Raw genomic sequence first — 19,440 nt, 5'->3', positions numbered from 1 at the left:
TTGTTGCCCAGGCTGGAGTGCAATGGCGCGATCTCGGCTCACCGCAACCTCCGCCCCCTGGGTTCAGGCAATTCTCCTGCCTCAGCCTCCTGAGTAGCTGGGATTACAGGCACGCGCCACCATGCCCAGCTAATTTTTTGTAGTTTTAGTAGAGACGGGGTTTCACCGTGTTGACCAGGATGGTCTCGATCTCTTGACCTCGTGATCCACCCGCCTCGGCCTCCCAAAGTGCTGGGATTACAGGTTTGAGCCACCATGCCCGGCCTAATTTTTGTATTTTCAGTAGAGACAGCGTTTCACCATGTTGGCCACTCCACTTCCAAATCTCTGGTTATCTTTCATAGTTACATGGCAGTCAACAAGTATTTCTGGAGAATTTACAATGTGAAAGTCATCAATTTACAAGAATTATAGTGAAAAATAAGGATGGACAAAAAATTGGACATTTTCCTCAAAAACTTTTGGGAAATAACGTGGGATACATACAGAAAAAATGAACTAATTTTCCAAAGAAGTGAATAATGAATGTCAATCAAACGATAAAGACAGCCATTGAAACAAGATTTCAAAGAGTAATAAGACTACTACACACTGGATTTGTTAGAAAAGACATAAACCAGACCTTGACAGGTGGATAGGATTTGGATGCAAAGACAAGAATTTCAAAAGGAGCCTTTTTTTAAAATAACTGCTCAGTTTTCTGCTTACACTCTAGGTACCTTCAGTAGTCAAATTCAGAGAGTAGAATGGTGGTTGCTGGGAGTGGAAGGAGACAAGAATGAGAAGTGAGTGTTCAATGGGCACAGAGTTTCAGTCTGGGACAATGAAAAGTTCTGGAGATGGATGGTGATGACAGCTGTAAAACGATGTAAATATACTTAATATCACAGAACTATATATTTAAAAATGGTTAAAATGATAAACGTTATGTGTATTTTACCACAATAAAAGAAAAGTGATTAGCTGGAATGGCAAGTTTACCTTAGTGATAAGGTCAGAGGGGTAGATTCTGCTTTCTAAGGCTATACAAAGTAAGTCTCATTCTTTTGTTGAATGTCAGCCTTCGAATACTGCCACCTTAGCCTCTTCAGCTGATTTCTTTTTTCCAGGTCAAATGTCTCCAGTAAAAATTTTACCTGTGCATTTTTCAGAACTTTGTGATCCTCTGAGTGTTTCAGGATGTTTTTTTTCCTTTTCCTTTTTTTTTTTTTTTTTTTTTTTTTTTTTGGAGGGCAAGGGGATGGGAAGAGGAAAGATTCTATAGCTCCTCCTCTACAGGCTCCTTGAGGGCAGGGACCATTTCTTTACTTATTTAGTTTAAGCTCCTTGGTGCTCAGCAAAGAGTATGGTACAAATTAGGTTCAATAAATACCTGCGGATTGAATGAAAATACTGACAGTAAAGGCTATTAATAATGCAACCCACACGATCTCCAGCACTGACAAATCCTGGCAAGGCTCACTGTGACACTTTTCCTTAACCCTCTATAGACTAATTATTGAGATTTGTAAACCTAAGATTGCTTTCCCCAGGATTCTTGCACAGAGGACAGGGTGACAGAGAAGCAACAAATATTCAAGGCAATCATTTTTTCTTAATCATCTTCTAAGATGGGCCAATGAGAACAAGATGACCGGCGTCGCTGCTTAAGAAAGGAGAGAACAGATTCCACGGTGATGGGAGCTTGAGTCAGCCCATCTCTGAGATTCAGGCGCCAACGGGAAGGCCTGAGGGGCCATGCTGGGGGTGGCCCAAAGCCCAGGGCCATCTTTCTCCAGGTCAGGAGTGTGGAGGTGGAAACGGTCCCTGAGCGACCTCAGAGGGCCGAGGGCGGCGCGAAGGGAGGCCCTCGGATGCTCCGGCCCGGTTCTGACAGGCCATCATCAGGGACAGACAGTTCCCCTCCCCGCCCAAGCCGGCGCAGCCCAAAAGGAGGCGCGGCCCATGCTCAGCGCACCTTTTGCCTCTCCTTCTTCTGGCTCTCGGACTCCTCCAAGGGTGCTTCCAGCTCCATAATGTCCCCCCAGAGGAGTTTCCCAGGCATTACTGGCCACCGCCGCCTCCCTCCGGGCACAGTGACCACAACCACCTACGGGCAGCGACAACGTGAAAGGAAGCGAGGGCAGGGCGGCCGCCCGGCCTTGGCCGTGCGTCATTTCCGGGACACGCACCGCACGGCGGGGAAAAATAATCCCGGATACTCTCAGTTTAAGTCCTTCCATTGCGCTCAAGCCTCTCAACCAATGAGTGCGAGAGATCTCGACCAGCCCACCCTTGTTATTAAGTGATTGGTTACTAGAGTAAAATCCTGGCCAATCTCCATAAAGGAAGCACGCGCTAATTAGCATAAATAGTTCGGATTCTCTTCCCCCACCCCCACACCTAACTAGTCTCCTCGGCCCCGCAGAGCCTTTTGGGGGCTTCACAGTATGCACTGCTAGGGCTGGGAAGCCCTTCAACGGCGGCCGACAGGGCCTCTCGCGCGGCGGGCGGATGCATGCGTGAGCAGGCCCGTGCTGAGGCCAGTGGGCAACGCCACGCGCCGCCTCGCCATTTGCCGCCGGAAGCTGAAGCCCTCCGCCCCGCCCATTTCGGGGGAGGCGTTAACGACCAAAGGGTTTGCGCGAGGCCACAGGCCTGGCGTCGGTGGAGGGGGCTTTGCGCTGTGTGGGGTGGGCCAGATGGGCCCGAGGTGTCGCCGGGAACAGACAAACGTCCGTCCCTGAAGTCTTAGGTTTTAACCATGAAGTTGCTGCCTGGTTCATTGTGATCCTTCTCATGGCTCTGCCTTTGACCTAGAGGAAACGAAACGGGAGAAAGGAATGTACTTGGCTGAAGTCACACGGTCTGTTAGTGGCACGGTCAGAACTAGAGAATTTAGCTCCTGAAGCCGAGATCACTGCTTTCTCTGCTACATCAATCTGAAAACTTTTGAGTTTTGCAGTGTTTGGGGGAAGATGCGCCCATGAAACAAGGAATAGGAAAAACCTGAAGAAACCTCACATTTTCTGCTAGTGACAAGAGCCAAAGTGTCTTCGACAGATTTATCTATTTGCAGTGAATTAAAAAAGGATTTAATTTTACCGATGGGGATTAGCTGCCCGTGAATCACAACCTTACACAAAACTGAAACCTTTGACAATACAAAGGGTAACTTCTTCCTTAGTGTTTGTATACCTTTGCTTACTATCACCGTCACTAGTTGGCTTTTCAAAGCCATTTCTTTATCTCTTCATGATCCTTTCGATCCAGCTACTTTACCCAATGGAGACACAGGGCTACTCTCATAAACCACTTGATAATGTCTAGCACACCAGTCTTACAACCTAAGCATCAAACTGTGTCTTAGCAAAATTACAAATTGTTACATGTCGTGGAGTTTGGGAATTGGTCCTGAATAGCTGGAACCACAAATGGTAAATCTGTGATTACTTCAAGCGTTCTGCATAATTATGGCTTGGCCTGAAGGCAAGGGCTATATGTTTTTATATAACTTTATGGATTCAATACTTACGAACACAAGGAGTGTTCATCTGTTGATGACAGAGAAATGCACCTCTCTTCCTAGGCTATGAGAATAGCTATGCATCTCTAGATCTGCAGTTTTCTACATCCTTTTGTCCTAATCCCTCAGTCCACTCCCAATTCTACCATAGTAAGGTCTTTATAGCCCTACAACAGGGTATGACGATGTGCATAAAAACACAGTGTAGATATGGCTAAGAATGTCGCACGTAAAATTGGGATAAAAGAAACAGATGTTATTGTGATTGAAGTTGAATAACAGACGAAGTAAAAGTCGAGCTTCTGGGCAGTCTTTGGGATTCATTTGTATGTCAGAGGTCCTAAGAACAGGTCTGAAAAACAAAGGAGTAGACTGTTTAAATCTCCCTATTCAAGTGACTAACAAGTATAGTAGTGTTTTAGAATGACCTGTGACTCCCAGCACTACAAACTCTGCCTTTCTAAGCCCCAAATTTGCTGAACCAAATCTCTGGCTGCTGTCTGTGTCTGTGTCAGGTGGAAAGGACAAGTATAAACTGATGTGTCAGTAATTTGGCCAAGGAGTGACTTAGATGAAAAAAAATATGTGTACCACATTACACATGTGTTCTCTGGGGATATCATTTTGCCTCAACTAGAAAACTTGGGAATGGGATGCAGGAATGGAGAACTGTCTTCATATTTGCTCCCTCTGTAAATCTCAAGAAATAGTGTCTGATGATGAGATCTGGGGTTGGGGGAAGCATACTGTGCATGAATAATTAAAATGCACAATAATTCAAGATATAATCTTACTAGAATAACTTTATTTTCCAAACATTTTACCAGAGTCACCGATATACTTTCTTTTACAAAACTTTAAGAGTTGGATGCTTCATCTGCTACTCCTTGTTACAAGGTCCTATAAAGATTTCCCTTGCCCTTAGCGTTAGCTTATTTAAACTGACCATTAATATATAAAAACAAGATGACTATTTCCAGACTTGCTTCTCTCTAATCTTTTTAGAACTATAGGGCTACATTATTTTTACTCCGAAGTTAGACAGTTGAAGGTAAAAGCCATCAAATAACCTTTTTGCATCTGCACATCAATCTTATGTTACAAGAGGAATTGAACCGTTTTTCTTTATCTGCAGCAGCTTTGTCATGAACCATCATTTTTAAATGCCGTGACATGGAAATAGTTTAAGGGGCAGTTAAAAACTGATTTAGGGCACACTGAGGGCACATAATGAGTGTTGAAAAGGAAAAGCAGAAAGAAACTAAAGGCAAAGATAATAGGAGAAAAGAGGAAGGTATTCTTCCCATTGCCATGGGACCTAAACCAAGTCAATTTTAAAACTGTGCTAGTAAAGTGAGGAGAGTAATGCTGACAGCGCAGGAGATTGGATCCACTGACACAACAGCACCATGGAAATGAGGTACAGAAGTGCCTACATCAGCTTGAGGTTTTGACAGCATTGGAAAGGAGACATCTTTGAGCACATTTATCTTATGTACATTTATGCATGTATCTAGTTCCTAATTCAAACCTTTAAATGATGTTTTCAGTGCTTAACCTTTGGTTTCATTGTTTCTTTAGTCAGTTACTTTCTAGATGTTTTGAACCAAGTGGTAGGAGAGGGTTTCAGAGTCACATCAGTTACCCCAGAAGAGGGCACCATTACCCAAGTAACATTTGGAAACTGCTTCTGCTTAAAGAGGAAAAAAATGTTACTAAGGTTTCAAAGGGGAGAAAGTTCTGTAAGACACCAGCAAACTAATCATGACTTTGTCTTTGATGTCCCCATTCTTATTTCATGACACTCATATCTCTCTTCCCTACCCCTGTTAAGCAATAGCCTGTTTTCCCAACACCCAAAAAGCTTTAGGCAGCTGTAGATACTCAAAATGCCATGGTTCCCAATCTTTTCCCTTCTACAGGCTCTTTTCATTGCTATTCCTCATAGACTTGACATTTTGGTTTGCGGTGTGTGTGTGTGTGTGTGTGTGTGTGTGTGTGTGTGTGTTTGCATGCGCACATGCGCATCACTACATGAAAAAAGATTTGGGGCCAGGCGCAGTGGCTCACACCTGTGAGCACTTTGGGAGGCTGAGGTTGGTGGATCACCTGAGGTCAGGAGTTCAAGACCAGCCTGGCCAACATGGCAAAACCCCATCTCTATTAAAAGTACAAAAATTGGGCCGGGCGCGGTGGCTCAAGCCTGTAATCCCAGCACTGTGGGAGGCCGAGGCGGGTGGATCACGAGGTCAAGAGATCGAGACCATCCTGGTCAACATGGTGAAACCCCGTCTCTACTAAAAATACAAAAAATTAGCTGGGCATGGTGGTGCGTGCCTGTAGTCCCAGCTACTCAGGAGGCTGAGGCAGGAGAATTGCCTGAATCCAGGAGGCGGAGGTTGCGGTGAGCTGAGATCGCGCCATTGCACTCCAGCCTGGGTAACATGAGTGAAACTCCGTCTCAAAAAAAAAAAAAAAGTACAAAAATTAGCACTTTGGGAGGCCAAGGCAGGTGGATCACGAGAGCAGGAGTTCGAGACCAGCCTGGCCAAGATAGTGAAACTCCATCTCTACTAAAAATACAAAAAAAATCCCAAAAAATTAGCCAGGCACGGTGGCAGGTGCCTGTAATCCCACTACTCGGGAGGCTGAGACAGAAGAATCATTTGAACCTGGGAGGCAGAGGTTGCAGTGAGCTGAGATCGTGCCACTGCACTCTAGCCTAGGCAACAGAGCAAGACTTCGTCTCAAAAGAAAAAAAAAAAAAAAAAAAAAAGACCTGAAGCCATTCCACAGCCACGCCTGCAAGTGGGGTTACTCAGGCCTATATTGGGCACTTTTGATAGATCATCTCCAAGCCTCACAACAATCTTGTAAGGGAAACATCATTCCTATCTCCCTTTTGCAGATGAGATAACCAATTCAGAGGATTTGGTGACTTGCTCCACCATACAGCTACCAAGGATTTGGAATTCAAACTTGTGTCTTAATCCTAAGCTCAGGTCATTAAGCTGCCTCAAGAAAACAGTTTTCTCATTAGAGAATAGACTGCATTAGGAAAGAGAAATCCAGAACTAAAGTTGCCACAAAAGGCAGTCATTATTGGGGAGAATAATGCAGGTCACCTGTTTTAAAGAATAATCTTCCAAACAACAATTTAATCGCATATATTCCCATCTTTAATGTCTGTGTTATATCATGAGTTTCATAGGAGAAAAGTTTACTGGTTTCATAATGAGCTCGATTTATTTAATACATGGAGAGTGTCCTAATGCATCCAGTGGCAAAATCAGATGGATTTCATTAGTACCTAGATGCGGCTAAAGCCAGAAAAGACTTTGGATTCCTGACTCTACTATGAAACTTGTTCCGTCCAAAAATCAAAGATGGGCTGGGCGTGGTGGCATTGCCTGTAATCCCAGCACTTTGGGAGGCCAAGGCAGTGGATCACCTGAGGTCAGGAGTTTGAGACCAGCCTGGTCAACATGGCAAAACCGTATCTCTACTAAAAATACAAAAATTAGCCAGGCATGGTGGTGTGCGCCTATAATCCCAGCTACTCGGGAAGCTGAGGCAGGAGAATCCTTTGAAGCTGGGAGGTGGAAGCTTCAGTGAGCCGAGGTTGTGCCACTGCACTCCGGCCTGGGCAACACAGACTACATCTCACAAAAATCAAAAAAAAAAAAAAAAAATCAAAGATGAAACAGTTGTCGGTTGACAACTTTTTCCAAGGGTTGTCAGGGATAGGTCCAGAGATAGAGGGCTGGAAATAATACTCAAGAATCTTGCATCAGTTCAATATTTCACATGAGCCTCACTAAACCTTAGAAGTATAAAATCTTACAGTTGGGACCATGCACAGTGGCTCACACCTGTAATCTCAGCACTTTGGGAAGCCAAGGTGGGTGGATCGCTTGAGCCCAGGAGTTCGAGACCAGCCTAGGCAACATGGCAAAAACCCATCTCAAAAAAAAAACCCCACCAAAAAAACCTTACAGTTGGAAGGATTCTTCAAAATTATATAGTTCAGCCAACCAGTTAAGCTAAATTCTAGAAATTGTAACATATTAGTAAAGGGATCACCAAATCTCTGCTTGAATGCCCTAAACAATAGGAAATTCATTCTTTTCCAAAGCTGCTTACTTCATCTTCAGATAGCTTTGTCTAATAGAAAATTCTTTCACGCCTGTAATCCCAGTACTTTAGGAGGCTGAGGCAGGCAGAACACGAGGTCAAGAGATCGAGACCATACTGGCCAACATGGTGAAAACCCGTCTCTAATAAAAATAAAAAAATTAGCTGGGCATGGTGACGTGCACCTGTAGTCCCAGCTACTCAGGAGGCTAAGGCAGGAGAATCGCTTGAACCGGGGAGAGGGGGCGGAGGTTGCAGTAAGCTGAGATCATGCCACTGCACTCTAGCCTGGCAACAGCGAGACTGTCTCAAAAAAAAGAAAATTCTACCAGGCACAGTGGCTCACACCTGTAATCCCAGCACCTTGGGAGGCCCAGGCAGGATGATTGCTTGAGGACAGGAGTTCAAGACCAGCCTGGGTAACACAATGAGATCCTGTCTCTACAAAAAATAAAATTAGCCAAGCCTGGTGGCTTACATCTATAGTCCCAGCTACTCAGAAGGCTAAGGTAGGAGGATCACTTGAGTCCAGGAGGGCAAGGCTGCAGTATGCTGTGATCACCACACTGCACTCCAGACTGGATGACAGAGACCCCATCTCAAAAAGAAAATTTTTTTTTCATTGTTAAAATCTTTCCCTTAATTTCCATTCACTGGTGCTGATTCCATGCTGTAAGACCCCCTAAAACAATACTCTCACCTCTACTCCCCCTACAAGTCTTTTCTGTACCAGATTACCCACGTTTCTTGGTACTTGGAGCAGGGTTTACACTGTCTTTGTGACAACAATCTTCTCAGAATGTAGTGGTATGTCAGTTGGGATCCACTGAAAAGTCAAGAGTGAGTGGTCTGACCACTGCAAAATGGAGCAGCGAATGTGATTTGCACTTCCACAGAGACTGCATGAAGTCTCCAGTGTTGGCCGTCTTTCTGGACTTCATTGCTGTCAGTATGGTGAGAGTCAGAAAGACACTCTCCAATTATTCAATCGTTTTTGAGATCTAGGGCCTTGACAATCCTTAAAACCTCTTAGAAAAAAACATTCCCTCTGGCTGGGTGCGGTGGCTCTCCCCTGTAATCCCAGCACTTTGGGAGGCTGGGGTAAGCGGATCATGAGGTCAGGAGTCCAAGACCAGCCTGTCCAACACAGTGAAACCCCATCTCTACTAAAAATACAAAAAATTAGCCAGGCATGGTGGCGCACACCTGTAATCCCAGCTACTCTGGAGGCTAAGGCAAGAGAATTGCTTGAACTTGGGAGGCAGAGGTTGCAGTGAGCTGAGATTGCGCCATTGCACTCCAGCCCAGGCGACAGTACAAGACTCCATCTCGGCCGGGCGTGGTGGCTCAAGCCTGTAATCCCAGCACTTTGGGAGGCTGAGGCGGGTGGATCACGAGGTCAAGAGATCGAGACCATCCTGGTCAACATGGTGAAACCCCGTCTCTACTGAAAATACAAAAAATTAGCCGGGCATGGTGGTGCGTGCCTGTAATGCCAGCTACTCAGGAGGCTGAGGCAGGAGAATTGCCTGAACCCAGGAAGCGGAGGTTGCGGTGAGCCGAGATCACGCCATTGCACTCCAGCCTGGGTAACATGAGTGAAACTCCGTCTCAAAAAAAAAAAAAAGACTCTATCTCAAAAAACAAAGAAAAAACATTCCCTCAACCATAAATCAGCACCATCATCTACTCGATAGGCTGAAACCAGTCTTGACTGCTCCATGTTCCCCAAACCCAAGAAGACTGACCATTCCACTACTTGGTCTGAAAAGGCTTGCGAGAAAAAAGTCTAGGTCTTACCGTGAGTGGGAATGGACCAAAATGTAGAATGAATTGCTAAATGTCTACCAGACTCCTTCCATCTTTCTCTAAACCTCTCATTCAGAACCTCCCTTTTACTCCCAAGTCATTTGGTAACCATTCTGCTTCCCTTCCATCTCCACATCTGACTTCTCCCTGCCATCTATAAAGAAGGCCTGAAATGTAGGGAAGAACCAGTAATACAGCCACAGGAATTTCTGACACTGTCAGTCACATTTGGAACCATTTGTTCACGTCCAAGCTGGTCAAAGAGAAGACCTGGGCATCAATGATTAAATTAAATGAATTCTTATTGCAAAGTAGCCAACACATTTATGTAAACTCTTTCTTGATAATGACAAAGACTTAGGGTTGCATAGATACCATGCAGCAGACACTGTTTTCTTGCAACAGACACTGCTTACTTGCATCACACGCTATTTCTGAATTTTGTGTTGAAATCTGGCGAGATCCACATACCTGAAAACTCAATACTAGTGTAGGTTAAAAAAAAACAACTCACTACAGCAAGTAAATTGGCATTCTATGTATTTGAGAAACTAATGTATAAAAATGCAAGTTAATTACAATTTACTTGGAAGGGGACCAATAATTTCACTTTTTAATTGAAAATAGTCTACATACTCCCAATAAATTCACAGTAAAATAAGCTTCAAAAAGACTTAAGATGCCAAGAAAAGGAAAAAAAGCCAGTAAATAAAACAAAATACATAATGCAGTTAATAGCATAGACATGCTTGCCTTTAGACAATGCTTATATACTCAATTCTTATATGATCGAAAGATTCTGTACCTTTTTACAAAAAAAAAAAAAATGTTTCCAAAAGAAAATCAAACATTTATGACTGGAGTTAGTTGTAGTAAGGAATTAGATGTGAGTGGTTGACTACTCTTTGTGCCTTCAAAGTTTTGCAGAAAATTCTGTCTTCTTTTTAGTCCATCCAAAATGACTGAATTATTAGATGCCAGACTCTGTGTCCTAAAGGTATTAAAAATAACAGAATTATTGGCTACAAAGGGAACTTGGATTTCTAACCAAGGCATTATACTTTCATTTGTTACTTTGAAGTGGTATGTTTACTAATACTAAGGTACACTTATCAAATAAGTTAACCTTTAAAAATATGAAGTGCTCTTTACATTTTAACGGCTTCACAATAGCACCTCAATTATTTCACAGCTCTTTGAAAGCAGCTGTCAAATAACTGAGGTGCTACTGTGCTGTTTATGTTTTCTGAACAACATCTGTTCTCAGATCCAATATCAAGTATATTCTCGTCAGAAACAGTAAGTTTCCTGAAAAACTTCTGTACATCTGAAGTGGCCAATATCTTCCTGTGAAATTTATTACTTTTATGAGAAACCATATGGAAGAGAAAAGCAAACTATTGTATTTTTCATATTACAATGTCCTTTTCCAGGAGGTATAAGCTATATTAATCCCTTATCTAACACAGATGGCTTGCTTCAGCCAACTCACAATACTGTTTGGTAGCCTGGGCACAGTGGCTCACCCCTATAATCCCAGCACTTTGGGAGGCCAAGGCGGATGGATATCAACTTGAGGCCAGGAGTTTGAGGCCAGTCCAGCCAACATGGTGAAACCCTGTGTCCCCATGGGTTTCAATACAAAAATTAGCCAAGCATGGTGGTGCACACCTATAATCTCAGCTACTCATGTGACTGAGGCATGAGAATCCCTTGAACTCATGAGGCAGAGGTTGCAGGGAGCCAAGATGACACAACTACACTCCAGCCTGGGCAACAGAGTGAGACTGTCTCAAAAACAACAACAACAAAACAAAACAAAAACCTAAAAACTATTTGGTTATTTTTGCTTTTCACTTTCCCACTTTCTTTCCATCAGCTGTCCATTACATTAAAATATATCTCAAAAATATGTCCTCCAATAAGTCTTCCTCTAAACAGCCTATCACTCAGTTTACTCAGTTCTATAACTCTGACTGTCATGACTTCATGCTTTGTTCTTAAGTTCAACTGGTCTATGTTTATTGTTTGTCTCCTCAACTAAATTGAATGCTTCCTGTAAGTAGAAACAATGTCTAGTTCATCTCTATCCTCCTAATCCTTATAACCATTATGGAACACAGTTGATGTTCAAATTTCACTTCCCTTTCCTATAAATGTTTGTCAATTTTAGTTATAAGCCTTTTAAGAAAAGCATGTTGCTTAAAAATAGGTAATTCTTAAGAAATTAAATTCCTCAAAATTTTTCAAATCAAAATTCCCAGTCACCTATCAAGGAGTAATGTCTCTCATCTGCTTTTGTTTTGTATTATTTTGTTTTTGCAACAGAGAAAGAAAAAGAACCCATGGCTTGTTGGTTTACATCACCATTGTTCATGTTTGAAGACATGTTTTGATTCTCTTAAAAGACTTAATAGCCAGTGCAGTGGCTCATGCCTGTAATCCCAGCACTTTGGGAGGCCAGGGGGGTGATCACTTGAGGTCAGGGGTTCAAGACTAGCCTGGCCAACATGGTGAAACCCCATCTCTACTAAAAATACAAAAATTAGCTGGACATGGTGGCAGAAGCCTATAATCTCAGCTGCTAGGGAGGCTGAGGCAGGGGAATCACCTGAACCCGGGAGGTAGAGGTTGCAGTAAGCCAAGATCATGCCACTGCACACTAGCCTGGAAGACAGAGTGAGACTCCATCACACACAAAAAAAGACTTAATAATAATCTTTAAGTTTAATTGAAACTTAATAGTTTAATTGAAACAATCAAACTATTGTTTCAAAAAGAAAAGATCTTGTTCCCCCAATAAAGAAGTAATGATATGTTTTTAAAATGTAGATTTTTAGGAATACATCCTAAGAAAACAGAAATACCCACAAACATTTTTATGCAAAAATAACTCACTGCAGGTTGATTTATTAATAGTAAAAAATTGGGAATGATCTAAATGTCAAGGAAAGGAAAATAGGCTGGGCACAGTGGCTCATGCCTATAACCCTAGCACTTTGAGAGGCCAAGACGGGAGAACTGCTTGAGCCCAGGAGTTTAAGACCAGCCTGGAAAACATAGTGAGATCTCATTCTTACAAAATAAGAAGCAGCAGCAACAGCTGGGTGTGATGGTGCATGCCTGTGGTCTCAGCTACTCCGGGGGCTGGTTTGAGAAGATTGCTTAAGACCAGAAGGTGAAGGCTGTAGGGAGCCCTGATTGAATCACTGTACTCTATCCTGGGCAACAGTATGAGACCCTGACTCTAAAAAAAGAGAGAAAACAAAGGAAAATAATAGTTATATATATAAATAGGGGTCCACATAATGGAATGCTAAACAACCATTAAAAACCTGTGGCTCACACCCGTAATCCATGCACATTGAGAGGCCAAGGTAGGCGGATCACTGGAGGCCAGGAGTTTGAGACCAGCCTGGCTAACATGGTGAAAACCCATCTCTATTAAAAAAAAAAAAAAAAAAAAGGCCGGGCGCGGTGGCTCAAGCCTGTAATCCCAGCACTTTGGGAGGCCGAGGCGGGTGGATCACAAGGTCAAGAGATCGAGACCATCCTGGTCAACATGGTGAAACCCCATCTCTACTAAAACTACAAAAAAATTAGCTGGGCATGGTGGTGCGTGTCTGTAGTCCCAGCTACTCAGGAGGCTGAGGCAGGAGAATTGCCTGAACTCAGGAGGCGGAGGTTGCGGTGAGCCAAGATCGTGCCATTGCACTCCAGCCTGGGTAACAAGAGCGAAACTCCGTCTCAAAAAAAAAAAAAAAAAAAAATACACACACACACACACACACACACACACACACACACACACACACACAAATGGCTGGGCGTGCTGGCTCACACCTGTAGTCCAGCTGCTCAGGAGGCTGAGGCAAGAATAAAAAAAGAAGCTTGAGGCCAGGTGTGGCTCACACCTGTAATCCCAGAACTTTAGAGATTAAGGTGGTGGATCACCTGAGGTCAGGAGTTTGAGACCAGCCTGGACAACATGGTGAAACGCTGTCTCTAATAAAAATGCAAAAATTAGCTGGGCATGGTGGTGTGTGCCTGGAATCCTAGCTACTCGGGCGGCTAAGGCAGGAGAATCACTTGAACCTGGGAGGCAGAGATTGTAGTGAGCTGAGATCACGCCACTGCACTCTAGCCTAGGTGACAGAGGAAGACTATGTCTCAAAAAAAAAAAAAAAAAAAAAGCTTGAGCTACGTTTATCGATCACAGGATATACATATATAAGTTACATGAAAAAAGAAAGTCATGGCTGTGTATGATTTGTTGTTAAAAAATACTTTAAGCCCTGGTGCAGTGGTTCATGACTGTAATCCCAAAACTGGGAGGCCAAGGCAAGAGGATTGCTTGAGTCCAGGAGTTCGAGGACAGCCTCAAAAACACAGCAATATATTGTCTCTAAAAAAAACTTTTTAAATTAGCCTGATGCCTGGTGCAGTGGGTCATGCCTTAAATCCCAGCACTTTGAGAGAATCCCTTGAGTCTAGGAGTTCAAGACTACCCTGGGTAACATTGTAAAACCTCATCTCTACCAAAAAATTAGCTGGGCATAGTAGCAGGTACTTGCAGTTCAAGCTGCTCCAGAGGCTGAGGTGGGGGAATGGCTTGAGCCCAGGAGGTCTAGGCTGCAGTGAGCTATGATTGTGTCATTGCACTCCAGCCTAGGTGACAGAGTGCAACACTGTCTCAAAGAAAAAAAACAACAGCTTACAAATGCATAGAAAAAAGTATAGGGCCAGCCAGGCTCAGCAGCTCACACCTATAATCCCAGCCTTTGGGGGGGCCGAAGAAGATGGATCACTTAAGCCCAGGAGTTTAAACCCCATCTCTTAAAAAAAAAAAATAGCTGAGCATGGTGGCATGTGCCTGTAGTCCCAGGTACTCGGGAGACTGAGGTAGAAGGATCACTTGAGCCCAGGGAGGTTGAAGCTGCAGTGAGGGGTGATTGTATCACTGCACTTCAGCCTGGGCAACAGAGTGAATCACTGTCTCAAAGCAAAAACAAAACAAAACAAAAAACTAGCAAAAATATGCACCAAATTTTTAGAATGATCTTTGAGAAACTATTTAATAACATAAAGAAAATGTTCATGATAGACTATTAATTTTAAAAAGCAACATGCAAAATAGTAACTCAGTATGGGCCCAGTAAACAAAATCTATAGATCTAAACATTCAGACTGAAGTGTTATAGAGAAATACACCAAATATAAAATGATTCTTAAAAAATATCTAGATGTTAGGCTAGGTGTGGTGGCTTACGCCTGTAATCCCAACACTTTAGGAGGGTGAGTGGGCAGATCACCAGAGGTCAGGAGTTTGAGACCAGCCTGGCCAACATGGTGAAACCCCATCTCTACTGAAAATACAAAAATTAGCCAGGCATGGTGGCAGGTGCCTGTAATTCCAGCCACTTGGGAGGCTGAGGCAGGAGAATTGCTTGAATCCAGGAGATGGAGGTTGCAGTGAGCCGAGGCCACACCATTGCACTCCAGCCTGGGCAACAAGAGCGAAACTCCATCTCACAAACAAACAAACAAAAAAAGTATACACACACACACAGATGTCAGAATAAGTATAGGTGTTTTTAAAAATATTTTTCACCCAGAAAGATTGTCAGCTATTTTATAAGAAAAAAAATACTTTTCAGTACTTCTTAAGTGTTCATGGCTATACTACTTTTATAATCCAAAATGTGTTTAAACAAATTGGCATGGAAAATATTAGTGAAGGCCGAGCATGGTAGTTCATGCCTGTAACTGCAGCACCTTGGGAAGTTGATGTGGGTGGAGCACTTGAGGTCAGGAGTTCAAGAACAGCCTGGCCAACATGACAAAACCCCGTATCTACTAAAAAATACAAATAATAGCTGGACATGGCGGTGCATGCCTGTGATCCCAGCTACTCGGGAGGCTGAGGTGGGAGAATTGCTTGAACCCAGGAGGAAGAGGTTGCAGTACGCGGAGATCATGCCACTGCACTCCAGCCTGGGCAACAGAACAAAACTCTGTCTCAAAAAAAAAAAAAAAAAAGAAAGAAAGAAAGAAAAGATGAGTGGATACGTAGTAGCCACATCCCTATCTCAACCTATGCAGAGCCAAGAATATAAGAGAAAACTTCCAAACCTTAGTTCAGAAAGTGCTTGGTTTATATAAATTTATTTCTATTTTTTGAAATAACTGAAGATTTTTGCCAGGCGCAGTGGCTCATGCCTGTAATCCCAGCACTATGAAAGGGCAAGGAGGATGGATTATGAGGCCAGAAGTTCGAGACCAGCCTGACGAACATGGTGAAACCCTGTCTCTACTAAAAATACAAAAATTAGCTAGGCATATTGGCACGTGCCTGTAATCCCAGCTATTCCGTAGGCTGAGGCAGGAGAATTACTTGAACCCAGGAGGTGGAGGTTGCAGTGAGCCGAGATCGTGCCACTGCACTCCAGCCTCGGTGACAGAGTGCAACTCCATCTCAAAAAAAGAAAAAAAGAAATAATTGAAGGTTTATGAATAGTGGGACAGTCAAATTTCATTCACATTAAAAATAAACTGTATCCTACTATATAAGATTTCATTGTAACTTAATACAATTTATTCAGTAAAGATATAAAAGCTGGGAGAATTGTTATCATTACAAAAGTGTGATATGCAGGAGTCTCTGACTAGGTAACTCAATATGCCCTTGATTTTCATAATTCCTGTAGGACAGTGGCTAATCAGACACTTTTGTGTGTACTCACCGTGGAGAATCTATTCCACTGTCTCCTGCCATGCTGTGATTTTCTGTCCCTTCCAAGTGATTGTGTTCATGTTGGCTATCCTGAGCCAACACTGGCATATACAAAGTGTTGAAAAGTTGGAACTTTTGTGGGAAATGTTTTCTCATTTCCTGATTCTTAGGACTCTGACTCCAGCTAGCTGGCTTCTTTCCTGTGTCACCAATAGAGTCTTGTGCGACTTCAGCTTCAGAACTGGCTTTTCTTGCGCTATAGTAATCAAAGATTCTTTCCTCAACAGGTGCTGAGGCCTGTACACATTTAGCAACACTGGATTCTTCATTGTAGTTAAAACCAAACTGGGCCCCTGAATTTAGGCCACAACTTTCAGTAGAGAAGTTAGGTTTTTGGCTTTCATCTGTGGTAGCATGCAGCCCGGTGGGTTTGTAGCATTCGTTTCTTTTAAGCACTTGAGGCTCCACCCTCTCCGTTGTGCTGTTGTACTCGGTCAGTGATCTCTCAGTCACTTTTTGTTTTCCTAAATTTCCCTGGCTTCCACCTGTGAAGGAATACTGAATGTGGCCAGGCAGCATTTGACATAAGTCATCATTCTCAGAAATGTCATCCTCCTCTAGATATAATGAACTACAGGCACCATCATCATCTTCCACTTCATTCTGATACACGGCCTGGCCATCATCAGAAAGCCCTTCATTTTCTAGGCTCATAGTCTCTGCATCCTGGACAAATCCTTTTCTCAATAATTCTTCTGAGTCTCTGTCATTTCTCTCAGGTTGTCTTACAGGGTTCACGCCAACTGGGTAATCCAAAAGGCCAAGATTTTGAAACTGGTGTATGGTGTTATCCACTAATCTACAAGCAGAGGGTGTTCGGTCTGAAGAGGAGGCACCTCGTGATGGCAGGCTATGCAGAGTCTCTTTGGTTTCCCCTAATTTGTCAAAGTGGGAATGACTTTCCCTCAAGACTTCAGGATTTACCTCATTTTCTCCACCGTACCCATCATATCTCAACATGCTTTCTGTAAAGGGACAGCATGTACCATCATTTTGCAAGATGGCATGTTGAGGGTGATCTAAGAGGTGACCTCTGAAGTCATGATTGATGGGTTTGACAGTAGGGTCATTTATGTAAATGGATTCTGCTTCCAGTTTATCATTAGGCTGTTCAGCATATGGCTGTTTAGCTTTACCATCAAAGATTCTTGAGGAATCCAAGGACCTACGCCTTTGGAAAGACTTTTCCTTTGGTCCAGTCTGGCTGGGTTTCAGATCACTGGTCTTCTGAATTTTGTACCCTTTGCATATTGTGCTTCCTCGGTGAGACAAACCCTGAAAAGGATTACTAATTTGCTTTTTGTAAATCAAATGGGAACCTAGCACTGTTGTAATCTCACTAAGTGGTTTCTGACCTACCATTTCATCAGGGCTTTTAATTCTGGGGGCGGGCTGTGTAACAGGGAGCTTGTGGTGTTTCTCCAGTCTAATGCTTCCTGGCTGAAGTTCACTTCCCTGATTCCTGGCTTTGTGTCTATCCCTTCGAGAATGGCCCCGCCCTCGAGGTTTTGCAGACAGACTCTGCCTTTTCTTAACCCTCTCTTTTGAAGGATATTTATGCCCAGTTGTCAGCATGTCAGTGGAAGTGCCCTGGCTATTACATTTTTTCTGTAATTCGTATTTTTGCATTAGGACAGTGTGTTTGATTAAATTGTCAACAGTCAAAATGGGGTTAATTCGTTTGATTATCTCGTGTTCAACATCTCGAGGGATATTGTCCAAGTCATCTTCATCTCGTACAGGCCATTCTTCGGGTGGGAACTGAGCAGAGAAACTTCTGTGTTCTGTTTTGGGCTTCTCCTTTCTAGATATGCTGCGCCATAAGAGACTAAAACCAAACTTCTTGCCTTTTTCTTTTTCTCTTGTGTATGGTAAAGGTTTGGAGCTCCCACACATGTGGTGCTCCTCAGACACTGAAACTGCCCCATTCTGTACCCAAGGTACAGATTCCCCAAGACCTCTGTGACTATTCCTAGTCACTTCTGCAGCAACTGGTGGTTCCTGAACATCCTGAGTGTGCACGTCCCGGAAACACTGGCAAGACTGACAGTGGGATATGGGGGCAGCATTCTCTTGGGTTGACTCTGCGCAGCTCTCCATGCTCACCAGATATGTCATGGAAGCTGGCACTGGGCGACTTTCACCTGACGGCAGGACTTTCTTATTTTCCTGGGTGGTTGTATTTGTAATGAAGTAAGTCTGAGGAGTAACTATGAAGTATCCTTCTCCAGTGTGATAAATCTTCCTTTCTTTAATCAGCATTCCCAGAGTGGTGTAGAGAATATCTTGAGATGGAATTGCAATACCTAAAACAGACAAGCATTTTACACTGATAGATTCTCAATATTAAAAATTTTAATGAGTGAAATCAGTAACTCTGAAATGACTACACATTGGCTTGATAAACCCAGAGCTGATTGTAACATGATTAATACATGTGATTAAAATGCCAGGGCTGGGTGTGACAGCTCATGCCTGTAATCCCAGAGCTTTGGGAAACTAAGGCAGGAGGATCTCTTGAGCTCAGAGTTCAAGACCAGGTTGGGCAACATCACAAGACTTCGTCTCTACAAAAACGTTTTTTAAACATTAGCCAGGTATGGGAGGATCATTTGAGCCCAGGAGTTCAAGGATGCAGTGAGCTATGATCGTGCCACTGTACTCCAGCCTGGGCAACAGACCAAGACTCTGTTCAAAAAAAAAGAAAAAAAAAGGTAAAGAAGCATAAATAATATTTATAACTTAAATAATAGGAATAGGCTGGGCACAGTGGCTCATGCCTGTAATCCCAGCACATTGGGGGGCCAAGGCAGGCAGATCACTTGAGCTCAGGAGTTCAAGACCAGGCTGGTTAACAGGGTGAAATCACGCCTCTACTGGAAGTACAAAAATTAGCAGGGCATGGTGGCAGGTGCCTGTAATCCGAGATGCTCTGGAGGCTGAGGTGAGAGGATCGCTTGAGCCCCAGAGGCAGAAGTTACAATGAGCCATAATCGCACCACTGCACTCCAACCTGGCAACAGAGTGAGACCCTGTCTCAAAACTAAAAATAAAAATAGGCCGGGCGCAGTGGCTCAAGCCTGTAATCCCAGCATTTTGGGAGGCCGAGGCGGGTGGATCACGAGGTCAAGAGATCGAGACCATCCTGGTCAACATGGTGAAACCCCGTCTCTACTAAAAATACAAAACATTAGCTGGG

The 19,440-nt window shown here is 43.4% G+C and overlaps 2 protein-coding genes across 6 annotated transcripts in view; both read right to left on the bottom strand.

Moving 5' to 3' along the window:
- Positions 1-3,469, bottom strand: part of DDX50 (DExD-box helicase 50) — a 49,763-nt gene extending 46,294 nt beyond the window's left edge. For all 3 annotated transcript variants that reach the window (XM_032256166.1, XM_032256167.1, XM_032256164.1), the window contains exon 1: positions 1,958-3,469. Coding sequence is in view for 1 of the 3 variants with exons in the window: in XM_032256164.1 (XP_032112055.1) it covers positions 1,958-2,044 (87 nt within the window). In the remaining 2 variants the exon portion in view is untranslated. The remainder of the gene's footprint in view (positions 1-1,957) is intronic.
- A 6,499-nt stretch (positions 3,470-9,968) lies between these two features.
- The window catches only part of STOX1 (storkhead box 1), a 58,609-nt gene continuing 49,137 nt past the window's right edge, over positions 9,969-19,440 (bottom strand). For all 3 annotated transcript variants that reach the window (XM_032256161.1, XM_032256162.1, XM_032256163.1), the window contains 2 exons: positions 16,192-18,547; positions 9,969-10,439 (listed from right to left, as the gene is read on the bottom strand). In XM_032256161.1, coding sequence (XP_032112052.1) covers positions 10,292-10,439; positions 16,192-18,547 — 2,504 coding nt within the window. In that variant the 3' untranslated portion in view covers positions 9,969-10,291. The remainder of the gene's footprint in view (positions 10,440-16,191; positions 18,548-19,440) is intronic.

This window comes from Sapajus apella, unplaced genomic scaffold (genome assembly GCF_009761245.1).
Source record: "Sapajus apella isolate SASKATOON/1434 unplaced genomic scaffold, GSC_monkey_1.0 scaffold94, whole genome shotgun sequence".
Classification (NCBI taxonomy): domain Eukaryota; kingdom Metazoa; phylum Chordata; class Mammalia; order Primates; family Cebidae; genus Sapajus; species Sapajus apella.
The sequence above is the reverse complement of the archived record's forward strand: the minus strand, read 5'-3'. Positions and strand labels throughout refer to the sequence as shown.